The sequence below is a fragment of the Aquarana catesbeiana genome, linkage group LG04, assembly GCF_042186555.1.
Source record: "Aquarana catesbeiana isolate 2022-GZ linkage group LG04, ASM4218655v1, whole genome shotgun sequence".
Classification (NCBI taxonomy): Eukaryota; Metazoa; Chordata; class Amphibia; order Anura; family Ranidae; genus Aquarana; species Aquarana catesbeiana.
The window spans coordinates 345,653,092-345,668,885 of record NC_133327.1 but is presented as its reverse complement, the minus strand read 5'-3'; the positions used below and the strand labels follow the sequence as shown (position 1 = coordinate 345,668,885).

Below are 15,794 nucleotides of genomic sequence, written 5' to 3'. Positions count from 1 at the left end.
GGAAGAACCAGAAGAACCAGAAGCTGAAGGAAGATAGAAGAAAGAAGAAGTATTTAAATAAAGGAATTGTCAAAAACTGTCTCTTGTCATTTTTAACATTTTTGACAGTTTTTTTAGTGAAATGGTAGGGGTACTTTTGTACCCCCTTACCATTTCACACAGGGGGGGGGCCGGGATCTGGGGGTCCCCTTGTTAAAGGGGGCTTCCAGATTCCGATAAGCCCCCCGCCCGCAGACCCCCACAACCACCGGCCAGGGTTGTGGGGATGAGGCCCTTGTCCTCATCAACATGGGGACAAGGTGTTTTGGGGGGCTACCCCAAAGCACCCTCCCAATGTTGAGGGCATGTGGCCTGGTACGGTTCAGGAGGGGGGGGGGGCGCACTCTCGTCCCCCCCCCTCTTTTCCTGCGGCCTGCCAGGTTGCGTGCTCTGATAAGGGTCTGGTATGGATTTTTGGGGGGACCCCACGCCGTTTTTTTTTTTTTTTGGCGCGGGGCTCCCCTTAAAATCCATACCAGACCTGAAGGGTCTGGTATGGAATTTAGGGGGAACCCCACGTCATTTTTTTTTTTTTTTAAATTTTGGTTCGGGGTTCCCCTTTGGGGAATTCCCATGCCGTTTTTATCAATGAACTTCTATGTGTATTGTCGGCAATGCAATAGCCGCAGGTAGTTTTAAATGAGTTTTTTCCTTCCAAATGTCATTTTGCTGTCAGACTGTTCTAAACACAGGAAACATGCGCCCCTTTACAGGCATACAATAGACACCCCCCAGGTACGAAATTTAAAGGGATATTACACTTTTATTGTTTGACTTTAAGCATTATTAAAATCACTGCTCCTGAAAAAACGGCCGTTTTTAAAACTTTTTTTTCCATTGATCCATGTCCCCTGGGGCGGGACCCAGGTCCCCAAACACTTTTTATGACAATAACTTGCATATTAGCCTTTAAAATTAGCACTTTTGATTATTCATGTTCGTGTCCCATAGACTTTAACGGTGTTCGCGTGTTCGAACGAACTTTTTTCCTGTTCGCATGTTCTGGTGCGAACCGAACAGGGGGGTGTTCGGCTCATCCCTACTCAGGACATTGGGGATAGCATTTTGAGAATCCTTGCGATTTCTCACACAAGCAAAGAAAGTAACTACTTTCAATGGCATTAAAATTGCTTTCTGTCTAGATTTTCAAGCGGGTGTGCAGCACTGTTGAGCAAAATATCTGGAGTTTAAAAGCCACCGCAAAGGCCACATGCAGTCACATTTTAGAGCTTTGCCAAAATGCACCTTGAAGAGTCTAAGGCCACATGGAAAAATGTGTTATGGTCAGATGAGACTAAAATTTAATTATTTGACCTCCACACCAAAGGATATGTCTGGAAATCCAATACAGCTCACCATCCAAAAAACACCATTCCTACAGTAAAGCATGGAGGTGGTAAAATCCTGTTCTGAGGGTGTTTGTCTGTAGCAGAGACTGGAGCACTTGTCAGGATAGAAGGAAACCTGGATGGGGCAAAATACCATCAAATTCTTGTGGAAAATCTGCTGCCATCTGCTAGAAGGCTGTCAATGGGAAGAAGGTTTTAAAGTGGATGTAAACCCCGATTTTTTTTTTTTTTTTTTTAAGATTTGTACCTTTTTGTAGAGTATAGGATGTCATTTTATCTGTGCCCAGTCTTGCCACAAAGAGTTAATCCAGCTCTGAACAATCCTCTTATCTTTTTTAAGTAAAATGAAAATGGGCACACAGAGAAATAAGTGTCTGTTTCTTCCCCCTTGCTGTGACAGGTGATTTCCTTATCTCATGCAAGAGCGTGAGAGAGGCATTCTTTGTACTTCACCCCCCCCCCCTCCTTCTCCAGCTCTCCCAGGATTTGCTGCTCCATACCTCAGCATGATTGGAAATGCTGAAGTCATGTGGTGCCTTTCCTGGGTTTTGACTGGATGTTAGTGATCATGGGGCATAATCCACGAGACCAGCAGAAGTTCAGTGTAAGAAATATTGATACCTAGCCAAGGGGAGTGTAGAGGTGGGTGGGGAGTCTGATGTCACCACTCCGCCCACTGAGTGTCAGACAACAGACCCGCCCACAGAATTTGGAGTATTACGGGGCTACAAACAGCTAAAGGGGAGATTTTTGACAGGTAAGGATACATGTAGGAGGCATGTTTATCCTTTATAGAGAAGCACTATGGAAGTAGTTTAGAAATTATGAGAGTGGGTGTACATTCACTTTAACTTCCACCATGACAGTGACCCAAAGCACACAGCAAAAATGACCTCACAGTGTTCGAAGGAGAAAAAGATGAATGTCCTTGCATGGCCTATGGTCAGAGCCCAGAGGCAGAAAAAAAAACCCCACTGCCAGTGTGTCCAGGAGCAGCAGCATTTTGGCAGAAACAGCACTTAAAGCATGGAAAAACGTCTAAATACACGTTAACGCTAGGTGCATAAAGCACTGGAAAAGTAATTCATTTCAATGAGTAAATACATTATTATTCAGGCCAATTAAATTATTTAATGCCCAAGTGCTTGACGCTCCTATACATGTTTACATGCGTCAGGCATTTTTTATGCTAGAATGCTGCTGCCAAGAGAAAAGGCTGGGCAAGCACGGGGCCTGAACATTTCCTTGGTACTTCTTAACCACTTCAATACTGGGCACTTTCACCCTCTTCTTGACAGGCCAATTTTCAGGTTTCAGCACATTTTGAATGACAATGCGTGGTCATACAACACACAAATAGAGCTTTCTTTTAGTGGTATTTCATCCTCACTGGGTTTTTTTATTTTTTGCGCTACAAATAAAAAAAGACAGCAAATTTTGAAAAAAAAAAAAAGTTTTTCTTTTGTTTCTGTTCTAAAACTTTGTAAATAAGTATGTTTTCTTCTTAACTGATGAGGTGGAACTTATATGCAGCACTGATAGGTGGCACTCACAGGCAGCACAGATAAATGGCACTGATAGGTTACACTGGTTGGCACTGATAGATGGCACTGATAGGCAGCACTAATTAGAAGGCACTGACAGGCATTACTGATGAGCACAAATTTACATTTCTAATGGGCACTGATTGGCCATCCCTGGTGGGCTCTAGTGGGCATCCGGGGTGGGCTCTAGAGGGCACCCTCAATGGGTCTGCACTGATAATCGATGCACTGATTATCAGCACAAACCCCCCTGTCAGGAGAGAAGCTGATTGGCTCTCCTTCACTCACGCCTTGTCAGCACGAGTAGAGGAAAAGCCGATAAACTGCACTTCATGGTTACCATGTGATCAGCTGTGATTGGACAGAGCTGATCACATGGTAAAGCGCCTACGTCATAGGCTCTTTACTGCGATCAGAGATGCAGTGTGTCAGACTGACACACCACACCACCGATCGCCACGCTGTGCGGCCCTGCGGGTGCGTGTTGGCTGCTTATCCTGCTGGATGTCATATGACGCCCAGTCAGGATAACACAACCACTTTCCAGCCATCATTCTGCTATATGGCTGGCGGGAAGTGGTTAAACAAAATAGACTGGCATTTTAGCAAAGAAATCTGAGTGGGTACTTTACTGACCTTCAGTGTGTTCTTTAGTGGTACTTAAAATAAGGTGATATGCATGGTGAGAGGTTTTTATACAGTAAATGCTATAATCATTTAATGAGGTTGCAAATCACTGCTAATAGTGAAAATATTAATGTACAAATGATGACCGTATATTATATTCATGTTTATTGTGTACATTTCCTGTTACGCGTTGTCTGCTTTGATGTGATTTCAATACTTGATGATAACACCTAATGTTTTCTTTGATCTCTCAAATTAGGTGAAACATGAAGTTCTACCGCCTGCCTCGGAGTTCAGAGGTCCGAAACAGACCATGAGCAGTGTTTTTCTGAACATCGATGTAGAAAGCATTCCAAAGGGTAAAATTGCTATTATTGAGGCTCTGACCATTCTTAACAATTACAAACAATCTCCACAAACATGGACTGCAGAGAGGATAACAAAAGAATACAACTTAAATATTCAAGACACCAAGGCCCTGTTGGAGTTTTTTAGACCTTTTGACGTGAAGATCATCGCACCAAAAAAGAATGAACAGATTGAGGAGGAGTAAGGCTGATGCCCTTTTATCTGGAGGACTCTCGTGGAATTTGTGTTCCTTTTTGTTACTGTACTGTATTTTGAATGAGGATTCAAATATTGCTTTGAAAGCAGATTTATAAACAAAACTCTGAATAATTTAACAGTTTCAAGTAAATGCTGAGTTATGAGTTGCTGAATGCTTATTACTATTATTGTTTGCTGAATATAATAAGTATTTCATATCTTTATTTACTGCCTTAAGTTACAGAACTAGTATACTGTTTCAGACAAAGCAGTCTCGGGCTTTCAGCTGGGTTTTCTGTGCCAGATCATGTCATAGGTTAACCGCTTCAGCCCTGGAAGATTTTACCCCCTTCCTGACCAGAGAAATTTTTGCGATTCAGCACTGCTTCGCTTTAACTGTCAATTGCGCTGTTGTGCGACATTCCACCCAAACAAAATTTGATGTCCTTTTTTTTCCCACAAATAGAGCTTTCTTTTGGTGGTATTTGATCACCTCTGCGGTTTTTATTTTTTTGTGCTATAGACAAAAAAAGAGCGACAATTTTGAAAAAAACGCAATATTTTTTACTTTTTGCTATAATAAATATCCCCTAAAAATATATAAAAAAACATTTTTTTTTTTCCTCAGTTTAGGCGGATATGTATTCTTCTACATATTTTTGGTAAAAAAATCGCAATAAGCGTATATTTGTTTTTTTTTTTGCGCATAAGTTATAGTGTCTACAAAATCGGGGATAGTTTTGTGGCTTTTTTATTTTATTTATTTATTTTTTTACTAGTAAATCGCAGATCGCCGCTATTATATATAATTTTTTTTTTTTTTTTTATCGGGACTGCAGCATTATGGTGGACATGTCGGACAATTTTTACACATTTTTGGGACCATTGGCATTTTTACAGCGATCAATGCTATAAAATTGCATTGATTACTGTAAAAATGTCACTGGCAGTAAAGGGGGTTAACAACTAGTGAGCAGTGAAGGGGTTAAGTGTTTCCTCGTGTGTGTGCTAACTAGGGGTCAACCATCGGCTGGCTTGGTGTTTTTTACTTAATCGGCGGCAGATTGTGCTGATAAAAAAGGCCGATATCAGCAGATTTGCAAATGACTTCTGTAATAGAAGTCAATACAAGTTGCCTGTAATCTACTGTGAAGCACTTCTCTCCTCCTCTGGGCAGCCTGCCAAATCTGATAAAAAGAACCTGAAGTGATACAATGTTTACACTTATGAATTAACTAAATTCCATGTGTAGAAGCTCTCAGTTCAACCATTTAAAGACTAAATCTTTTCTGACATTTGTTGCTTACAAGTAAAAATCCAGTATTTTCTGCTAGAAAATTACTTAGAACCCCCAAACATTATATATATATATATATATATATATATATTTTTTTTTAGCAGAGACCCTAGGGAATAAAATAGCGGTTGTTGCAATATTTTATGTCACACGGTATTTGCGCAGCGCTCTTTCAAACGCAATATTTTTTGAAAACATACACTAATAAATTTAAAAAAAAAAAAAACTAAGCAGTAAAGTTAGCCCATTTTTTTTCATCCAAAAGTTTTGATTACCTGTTTTTGTGTATTTACTATTTAAGATATAGGTTTTTTAAATTTTATTTTTTATCTAAATTCTGCATACAAGTGAACTGATTGGAGGTTTGTTTTGTTTAATGTTTAAATGTAAAAAATTTTCTGTATCACTTAAGGTTGCTTACACACTGGAACGGGCAGACGTTGACGGTAAAACGCTGCTAGTTTTAGCGGCGCTTTACTGTCATTTTAGCGGCGCTATTCGGCTGCTAGCGGGGCGCTTATAACCCAGCTAGCAGCCGAGGAAGGGGTTAAATGCACCCCTGAAGCGCCGCTGCCGAAACGCTTTGTAGGCGCTTCGGCAGCGGTGCGCATTCATTTCAATGGGCAGGAGTGGTGGAGGAGCGGTATACACCGTTCCAAAGATGCTGCTTGCAGGACTTTTTTTTTTAACATCCTGCCAGCGCATCGCCTCAGTGTGAAAGCACTCGGGATATCACACCGAGACTGCAGGGGAGCCCTTTTACAGGCACTTTACAGGCGCTATTTTTAGCCCAAAAGCGCCTGAAAAACGCCCCAGTGTGAAAGGGGTCTAACTGTTAGATTTTATGAGATGAAGGGGGAAAAAAAAAAAATCGGCCTAATATATCGGCCCAAAAAAATCGGCATCACATATCGGCCATCGGCCACCGCGATTTCTAAATATTGGCATCGGCCAGAGAAAAACCCATATCGGTCGACCTCTAGTTCTAACTAAAGGGGGGGATGGGACTGTGCAGGGGAGATGACAAATCGCTGTTCATACTCTGTATGAACAGACGATCTGTCTGTTCTCCCCTCAAGGAACCGGAAACTGTGTGTTTACACACACAGATCCTGGTTCTCGTGTGCTCCGAGCGATCGCTGGAGCCTGGCGGTGATCGCGACCGCCGGGCACTCACATCGGCTCTGTGGGCAAGCAGGGGGCGTGCGCCCCCCCAAGTGGCCGTCTATGTTACCGACGTAACATGACGGCGATTCGTGCAGCTGAGCCATATTGCCGCAGTACAACTGCGGTGGCTGGTCGGCAAGCGATTAAATGTATCCTGGAATGCAAATATAGTATAAACATAAGCTTCGCTTCAGCAGCAGTCATAAAGCGGAGTTCCACCCAAAAATGGAACTTCCGCTTTAAGTGATGGTGACCTCCTGACATGCCTGTGGCACCAGAAGGAAGTTCACCTCTTCCCCCCCCCCCCCCACCATTTTCTGGGGCACATCATGGGTCCCAGAAGATTGCCCGCCCATTCACAGCACGGCTCATGCCGGTGCCGTGGAGAGGAGCGGGGCTTCTTACGCCCGCATCGCTGGATCGTAGGACAGGTGAATGTCCGATTTATTATGTCAGCAGCCACACTTTTTGTAGCTGCTGACTTCTAAAAAAAAAAAAAAAAAAAAAAAAAATTGATAGAACGCCACTTCAAAGTGGTATTAAACTCAAAACCAAAAATGTTATATAGTGCAGCTTACCAATCAATAAATGTGGTAGCTGCTTTCGTTTTACATAAGTAAAAGCTGATCATTGTAAGCACCCCTGTCAGTGTTTAAATAGTTTGTTTCTTCCCTGCAGTTGATACATTTTACAGGAGCGTTTGTTCTTACTCTATCTCAATATAATAAATGTTTGTTTTTTGTTTTAATATTGCTTTAAAGGGCATGTCCTGATTACCTGCACCTGGGTATGAAGTAAAGTGCAGGCTTGCACTCATTATTGGGATCAGGGATTCTTATTGGCAGCTTTTCCCTTTTCTCAGTGGAGCTGAAAGCAAAATGGGCCTGTAGCACACTATAGAGAGCTGCCTTAAAAAAACATGAGGGCTGGAGTTCTTACTGTTTTACTGATTTAAGGGAATGATTACTAAGTACTTTTTATAACCAATAGGTATTTTAGAACAAGAAAAAAAAATAGCAGAGCACAGGCAATGTCAGTAAAAACATTCAATTTTTTATTACAAATAACAGAGAATCCACTTGCATCTCAGAAGGTGAAGTCCATTTTGATAATGAAGCAGCGTGTCAGCTCATGGAGAAGTAGCTTAACATCAGCGGGGTGATGAAAAAGGGTCCAGGATCCAAATACTACCCGTGCTGTTAAACATTGAGGACCAGAGGACCGGGGACATAAGCTGCCGAAGGGAACAAAACATGAAAAACTGAGAAGCTGCAGTGGGAAGCTTTCAAGCATGGGTAGTGTGTGGATCCTGGACCCTTTTTAATCAACCCACTGATGTTGACCTATTGCGTCAAGAGCTGACATGTTTCTTCTTTATAAGGCTGGATGTCACCTTCTGAAATCTAAGTGGATGCTGTTTTATTCTTCCAAAAAAATTGAATGTTTTTACTGACATCGACCTGCGCTTTGTTTTTCCTTACTCTGAGGCTAGTCTCCCAAGATAGCTGTGCAGATGCTGCATCTGATGTCCCAACTTCCAGCACCACCATCTCTCCCCCTCATCTGCTCTTATCCCCGGGAAAAGGTCTCCATCTTATTGGACTGTTCTGACCCCTACTGAGTCCACAGGTTTTTGGACCTTTACCTACATCCCACAAGTACACAGACTAGCGCTACAACTTATTTTTTTCAAGATAATATTTTATAAACTGACACAACAAATCACACATTCGAGACATATTTTTTTCCCAAAATTGAGTGCACTGGACCTTATGTTTCACAGCACACTGTTGTGGAGACCAGAAGTGGGAATTGGTATAGGCTTAAAGCGATCCTTTCCCTTGTTTATTCACATACTCTCCTTTTTCTCACTCTTGTTCCTCCATTCAGCTGCTGGTACCAGGAAAGAAACCCCTGTGTAAGCTCTAAACCAACTTGGAGCCTATACAAGACTATGAGATCTCTTCATGGCCTCATGTAACAGTACTGCACCAATGGCTAACGGAGGACAGAATTAGGAATATACTTGAAAAACGTAACATTAATAAGTCACTGGGACCAGATGGCTTGCACCAGAGGCTCCTTAGGGAACTCAGTCAAGTAATTGCCAGACCATTGTTCCTAATTTTTATGAACAGTCGACTGACTGGAATCGTACCAGCTGATTGGAGAAAAGCTAATGTAGCACCAATATTTAAAAAAGGGCCAAAATACATGCCTGGGAATTACAGACCAGTTAGCCTAACATCAATAGTATGCAAGCTCTTGAAGGGAACAATAAGGGACTATATTCAAGATTTTAGTAATGAAAACAGTATCATTAGCAGTAATCAGCATGGATTATCAGCGCAGACCCCCCCCGTCAGGAGAGAAGCCGATCGGCTCTCCTCTACTCACGCCTTCCTTCCTACCACTTCCTGGTTACCATGTGATCAGCTTTGATTGGACACAGCTGATCACATGGTAAAGAGCCTACGTCATAGGCTCTTTACTGGGTTCAGAAATGCAGTGTGTCAGACTGACACACCACACCACCGATCACTGCGCTGCGTGCCCCTGTGGGAGCGTGTTAGCGGCCTTATCCTGCTGGATGTCATATGACGTCCAGTCAGGATAACGCAACCACTTTCTGGTCATCATTCTGCTACATGGCGGGCGGGAAGTGGTTAAACAAAAAAGACTGGCATTTTAGCAAAGAAATCTGAGTGGGTATTTTACTGACCTTCAGTGTGTTCTTTAGCGGTACTTAAAATAAGGGTGAGAGGTTTTTATGAACAGTAAATGCTATAATCATTTAATGAGGTTGAGAATCACTGCTAATAGTTAAAATATTATTACTGTACAAATGAGATTCATGAAAAATCGTTCTTGCCAAACCATTCTATTAGGAGGTGAGTTGCCATCTAGATAAAGGAAGGCCCGTAGACGTGGTGTATCTGGACTTTGCAAAAGCATTTGACACAGTTCCCCATAAACGATTACTGTACAAAGTAAGGTCCGTTGGTGTAGACCATAGGGTGAGTACACGGATTGAAAACTGGCTACAAGGGCGAGTTCAGAGGATAGTGATAAATGGGGAATACTCGGAATGATCAGGGGTGGAATGTGGGGTCCCCCAGGGTTCTGTGCTGGGATCCTGTTTAATTTGTTCGTAAACGACCTGGAGGATGGGGTAAACAGTTCAATCTCTGTATTTGCGGATGATACTAAGCTAAGCAGGGCAATAACTTCTCCGCAGGATGTGGAAACCTTGCAAGTAGATCAAACAAATTAATGTGGTGGGCAACTACATGGCAAATGAGGTTTAATGTGGAAAAATGTAAAATAATGCATTTGGGTGGCAAAAATACGAATGCAATCTATACGCTAGGGGGAGAACCTCTGGGGGAATTTAGGATGGAAAAGGACCTGGGGGTCCTAGTAGATGATAGGCTCAGCAATGGCATGCAATGCTAACAAAGCTGCTGCTAACAAAGCAAACAGAATATTGGCTTGCATTAAAAAGGGGATTAACTCCAGAGATAAATCGATAATTCTCCCACTCTACAAGACTCTGGTCCGGCCTCACCTAGAGTGTGCTGTCCAGTTCTAGCACCAGTCCTCAGGAAGGATGTACTGGAAATGGAGTGAGTACAGAGAAGGGCAACAAAACTAATAAAGGGACTGATGGACCTTAGTTATGAGGAAAGTTTATGAGCACTGAACTAGTTCTCTCTGAAGAAGTGACGCTTGAGAGGGGATATGATTTCAATTTACAAATACCGTACTGGTGACCCCACAATAGGGATAAAACTTTTCCGTGGAAGGGAGTTTAATAAGACAAGTGCCCACTCATTAAAATGAGAAGAAAAGAGGTTTAACCTTAAACTGTGTAGAGGGTTCTTTACTGTAAGAGCGACAAGGATGTGGAATTCCCTTCCACAGGCGGTGGTTTCAGCAGGAAGCATCGATAGTTTCAAAAAACTATTAGATAAGCACCTGAACGACCACAACATACAGGGATATACTGATGTAATACTGACATATAATCACACACATAGGTTGGACTTGATGGATTTGTGTCTTTTTTCAACCACACCTACTATGTAACTTTTTATTCAACGGTGCCAGCCCTGTCAAATGATATTGATCACCCATATCCGCTGAACCGAGCGGCAAGAGGAAAGATGAGATGTGGGGGTAACCAGAGTGTGGCTGTATTTATACCAGAGGCTAATAGCTCTAGATTTCTAGTTCTAGTAGAGGCTAATAAGACCTCTAGTTTCAGAGCAGCTGGAATGCCACACGTTGCACATGTCTGGTTCAAGCTAAAATCTGTTTTCTGACTTGATTTTATAGACACAGGGCAATATTTGTATTAAATGTGACACAGGAGTATTTTGCAGAGCTATACATCCTGTAATGCTGCTTATGCTGCTTGTACATTTGTTCTGTGTGGATGTTAATAGGCTATTTTCTTTCCAGATAGGGTGTTTGACAAATTGTTATGCATTTTTTTTAAATACACCCCCTACTGTAGTAGAGTTCAAACTTGGAACCAAGAATCGGTATGTCATTGGTTTGGAACTGAAGTGCCATTGTTCTGGTAAAAAAATGAATTCCAGTTGAGAATGCTCAAAAAAACAAACAAACCTGGGGACTTCATAAATGAGGATTGAAGGTGGGGGGTTTAACTAGTTCTGTGCTTTGATTATAGTATTGATCTAATATTAATCCAATAGTATTTGTTTTGTGATAGTGAACACACTATTGCATTTCTGTGAGGCCTGTAGAATTTATATTAAAGCTGACCTAGCATGGAAATGTAAAGTCCACTTTAATGAGTTTCTCACCCTGCACCAAGCAGAAAGCGCATTCTGCACATGCATCAGAAAGGTGCAATGACATTGCCAGTGTCCCTACAAAATGTACTTATTTTTTTAAGTAAAACAATTCCCAGTGGAACACATACTTTGGAAGGTCTATTGAGCAAGTATAACCTTTGTGAAGGTATCAAGCCCTTATAGGGAAAGTACCAACATCCCTTGCTTAACTACAACAATCATAGTAGACCAACTTGTGACTTTATGTGGCTGTAGTCCACAAAAGAAATCATTTTTTCCCCCTCATTGTTGATATGGCAAAGTATGAACCATCTGTGTCATATGTCCACAATCTATGTCTGAACATAGGAGGAAAATAGAATGGATGTAATATATTTATGGTGTATAATCATTACATTTATACCAGCATGTGTATTTTAGAGGATGATACTATTTTATAAAAAACATCTACTATGGGGGTTGTAATACTTTGGATGGTCAACTACACCTTCTGCCATCAAAGTGTCACAAGTTGTCAAGATCCAACAGAGAAGTTGAAGAGGAACTAAACTCTGAAACCTGTTTTTTTTAAAAAAAGGCAGGTAGTGCGCAAAAGATTTGTCTTCCTGCATCTGATGTTTTTCCCATTACTGGCTTTGCCTTGTTCTGAACAGTCTGTCTATGTTAGGTGAAAGTGTCCTTCGCGCTATAGATGAGTAATAGTGAAAATGTGTGCAATAAACACAGAAAAGTGAGAAAAACTAAATATGTGTGGTGATATCTTAAAACGATAGCAGCAAAACCAAAAAGTGTTCACATTGCACTTCAATAAAATATTTCTAAAAAGTGATCTCGCGCATTCAAATCTATTCACACATAGTGTAGCAAATGATATACAATTTTAAATTTATCGAATAAATACAATAAAAATCAGAGAAATTTGGTGAATGATTAAAAAATAAATTGTTGCCAAACTCTGAAAAACAACAATGAAATAAAAAATAATAGAATAATCAATCAAGTGTTCCAAATAAGTGCAAAACTGGTGCAAGTTCATAGGGTGTACAGTAAATGATTCTGTCTTGCCCCTCCAAAGTAGTAAGGTGTCTCAGTGTGGAAATGAATGGATAGGTCAGACTTCATGCAGATCTTTATATATAATTGCATAATAACTTAAGGCTCTCAGAACTCTCACCTTAGTGATGATGGTAAATAAGCATGATGATACAATATCTGTTAGTTACGTCACTATAACCTCCTGGTCGTTCTCCTCCACTTATTTTGATTTTATTCCATTCCTCTCCACCAGTAATATGACTAACTGCCTGATAAAAAATATACCTCCAAGGCACAGCGGCCCGGTGGGGGAAAGAGGAAGAAAAAACAGAGGGGCTCTAAAAGTGTAGTACGTTCATTAAAAAATAGTAATTTACTAGGGATTATAAAGTGGTCTCTTTCATTTACAATATTAAAAACAAGCGAGTACAGCAAAAGCGTCTTTTAGAGCGCCTCCTTACTAGACTTCCGGTTACGTCTGTGCTCCTCCGGAATCGGAGGAGATAACGTTTAATTTATTATTGGCCTTGGAGTTATTGCTTTGACATTATTTTTTTGGTTGCATAATGATTTGATTTGGTACATTTTCTATATCTTTGGATGCATAGAATGCACTTTTCGGTTAAGTTCTATTGGCAGATAGCATGTCTATTTTTTTTTTTTAAATGCACAATAACAAATTTGTGGAGAATAATACTTGGCTATGTGTTTTACTTCAAATGACAATGACTACGGGATAATGGTGTTGTGGTAACTTGCCCAAATAAAAAAAAAAAAGCATAATAATATTATTCTTGATAACACTAGAAAAAAAAAAACCTTTGAAAAGTTGTTTGCAATAACTCCATCAGTATCACCAGCAAAGCAGCTTCATTATTATCCCATTAAAGAATAAGAGAATGTGCGCTGCATTTCGAGATTTCATAATTTGCCGTGTCATGAATGTTAATTCTCCATTACGAACGCTAGTTTACAAGACCGACCGCTTCTGGCTCGTCCTTGCTTCCGAGCATGCGTGTTTGTCATTTGGACTTTTGACCGACGGACTTGTGTACACACGCTTGGAAAATCCGACAACAGACATTTGTCCATGGAAAATTTTAAAACCTGCTATCCAACATTTGTCCGTGGAAAATCCGACAATTGTCCGCTGGAGCGTACAAACGGTCGGATTTTCCTCCTACAGCCTGTCATCACACATTTCCCATCGGAAAATCCGATCGTGTGTACGAGGCTTTAATGTAGGATACAAGCAGCAGTGCCAATGCAGAATGCTCAGGTTTAATCCACTGTTTATTGAGAAATTCCATTCATCAGTTGCTGGTATGTACAGTATGCATGAAGACAGAAGGAGGTGTAGGATATTGCAGTTCTGACATGCAACAAAGGATGAAAAAAACATAAGACTATTTTGTTTTTCAATATATGGCATTTGATACATGTAAAAATACAGCCTCTAATAGACCAAAGACAATACTATCGAAGAACCAAGAAAAAGCTGGACAGCCGCACTCCCAATGCAGCACTTTTATTGAAGTCAGATAAAATCCAAGCAGTCACATACAGTCACAGACGTACAGGACAAGTATCTAATGCATTTTACGCCACAGATGGGTGCTTATTCATAACTAGGACAATACTACATCTTGTTAGAGATTAGGGGTATTTGGGGTTCTTGCTTAGTATATATATGTCTGTAGGTAGGCTTGTCGACTGCCAAAACCTAAAGTGAATCTGAAATAACTTCTCTCCACTCCGCTCCTCCCATCCTGTACATGTATAGCGTTTTGGTTTTTTTTCTAAACTGTCCAGCCCTGCCTCTCCATGCACGTCATTTGCCTATGCAAATAATGTGTATACTGCCCACTGTGCCTCCCAGGATATGCACATCACAAATACCAGGAAGCATAGCCTTTTATTCAGGAGAGGGGGTGGGGCCTATGGATGTGTCATTGGGAGGCCTGCCGGCTATTCCAGATTCAGCGGGTGGGCCTCCCGATGATACGTCCATAGGCCCCACCCCCTCTCCTGAATAAAAGGCCATGGTTCCTGGTCTCTCATTGACGTCAGAAAGAACATGGCAGCGTGGGACAGAGCAGTGCCAGGGCATGAGAGGATCTCTGCGGGATAACGCTGGATCCACTGGATGGGTGAGTGTCTGAAATGCGCAGATACCACCTTCCAGGAAGTGGGCATAAAATAAATAAAACAATTGGGGGGAGGGGGGTGTTGAGTAGAGATCTACTTTAAAGCCTAAGTTTGAGGATTTTTTTTTCTTCTAAAAGTCAGCACAAGGGATGGTACTTAAGTTAGGTTAGATGTTGCCTTCAAGCTGCTGGCTGTTATTAGTTTAAATCCGAAGTCCTGTGCCTCTCTACCCCAATACCCCCGCAGCTGTAATCTTCCGATGCTGCAGGGGTAATACGATTGGCTGGACCTGTCATAGGCATTCATCAAGAGTGCAGACTATGCCTGTCCTTTCTGCCCCTCTTCCATTCATAAAAGATGTACTATAGCTTCCAACAATGAAAAAATTATCTATGAATGGAGGAGGTGGACCTTTCATTCATCTGCCTGTCCTCCATTCATAGAGCATTCTTTGTTGCTGAAAGCTTCTATGAATGGAAGAGGGGGGTAGATGGTGAGCATAGTCTGCATTCTTGACAAGTGACAGGTCCAGCCAATCGCATTACCCCGCAGCACTGGAAGACTATGGCTGTGGGGTATGGGGGGAGGGGGGTTAGAGGACTTTGGATTTCAACAAAATGAGAGCAGCCATCAGCACAAGGGAAACCACCTTGACTATAAGTACTGTCCTTTGTGCTGATTTGAAAATAAATAAACTTGGGTTTGAAGTCATTCCTGCTTTAATATCAGACTAGTGATGTGAACTGTTGGGAATTATAAAGTATAGAACAAAACTAGCAAAGTGCCATTACTAACAGCAGCCAACCAGAATTATTATTTCTATCACATGGCTTCTGAACTGTGTCATTTCTCATTGCAGTTCCTAACTAAATAGACCTTGTATATGATTAGACCACATTATAATATTCATGCTAATAAAAAAAAATGAGACTTACCCTATCCAGGGAATGTTGTCATTTTGGAAAGATAAATATGAGCCATGTTGACAAAGCAGACAATCTTTATTTACTACTCTACAAATAATACACTAGAAATGATGGCAGCTGTTCTGTATTTTATAATTGGAACCGTCTGTTTTAGTGACTCTACCTTAGTAACAATGTTAACTCCAAGATGGATACATGAACAAAATTAGACTGATATTATTTGTATATAATCAAATTATCTGATATTAAGGGACTGAGAACTAAGGAAGTACTGATCATTTATTACAGATTGT

General features: G+C 41.1%; 1 protein-coding gene across 1 annotated transcript in view; it reads left to right on the top strand.

Moving 5' to 3' along the window:
- NDUFAF4 (NADH:ubiquinone oxidoreductase complex assembly factor 4) overlaps positions 1–7,317 on the top strand; it is a 38,929-nt gene extending 31,612 nt beyond the window's left edge. The window contains exon 3 of the mRNA XM_073626970.1: positions 3,819–7,317. Coding sequence (XP_073483071.1) covers positions 3,819–4,112 — 294 coding nt within the window. The 3' untranslated portion in view covers positions 4,113–7,317. The remainder of the gene's footprint in view (positions 1–3,818) is intronic.
- Positions 7,318–15,794: the final 8,477 nt, after the last annotated feature.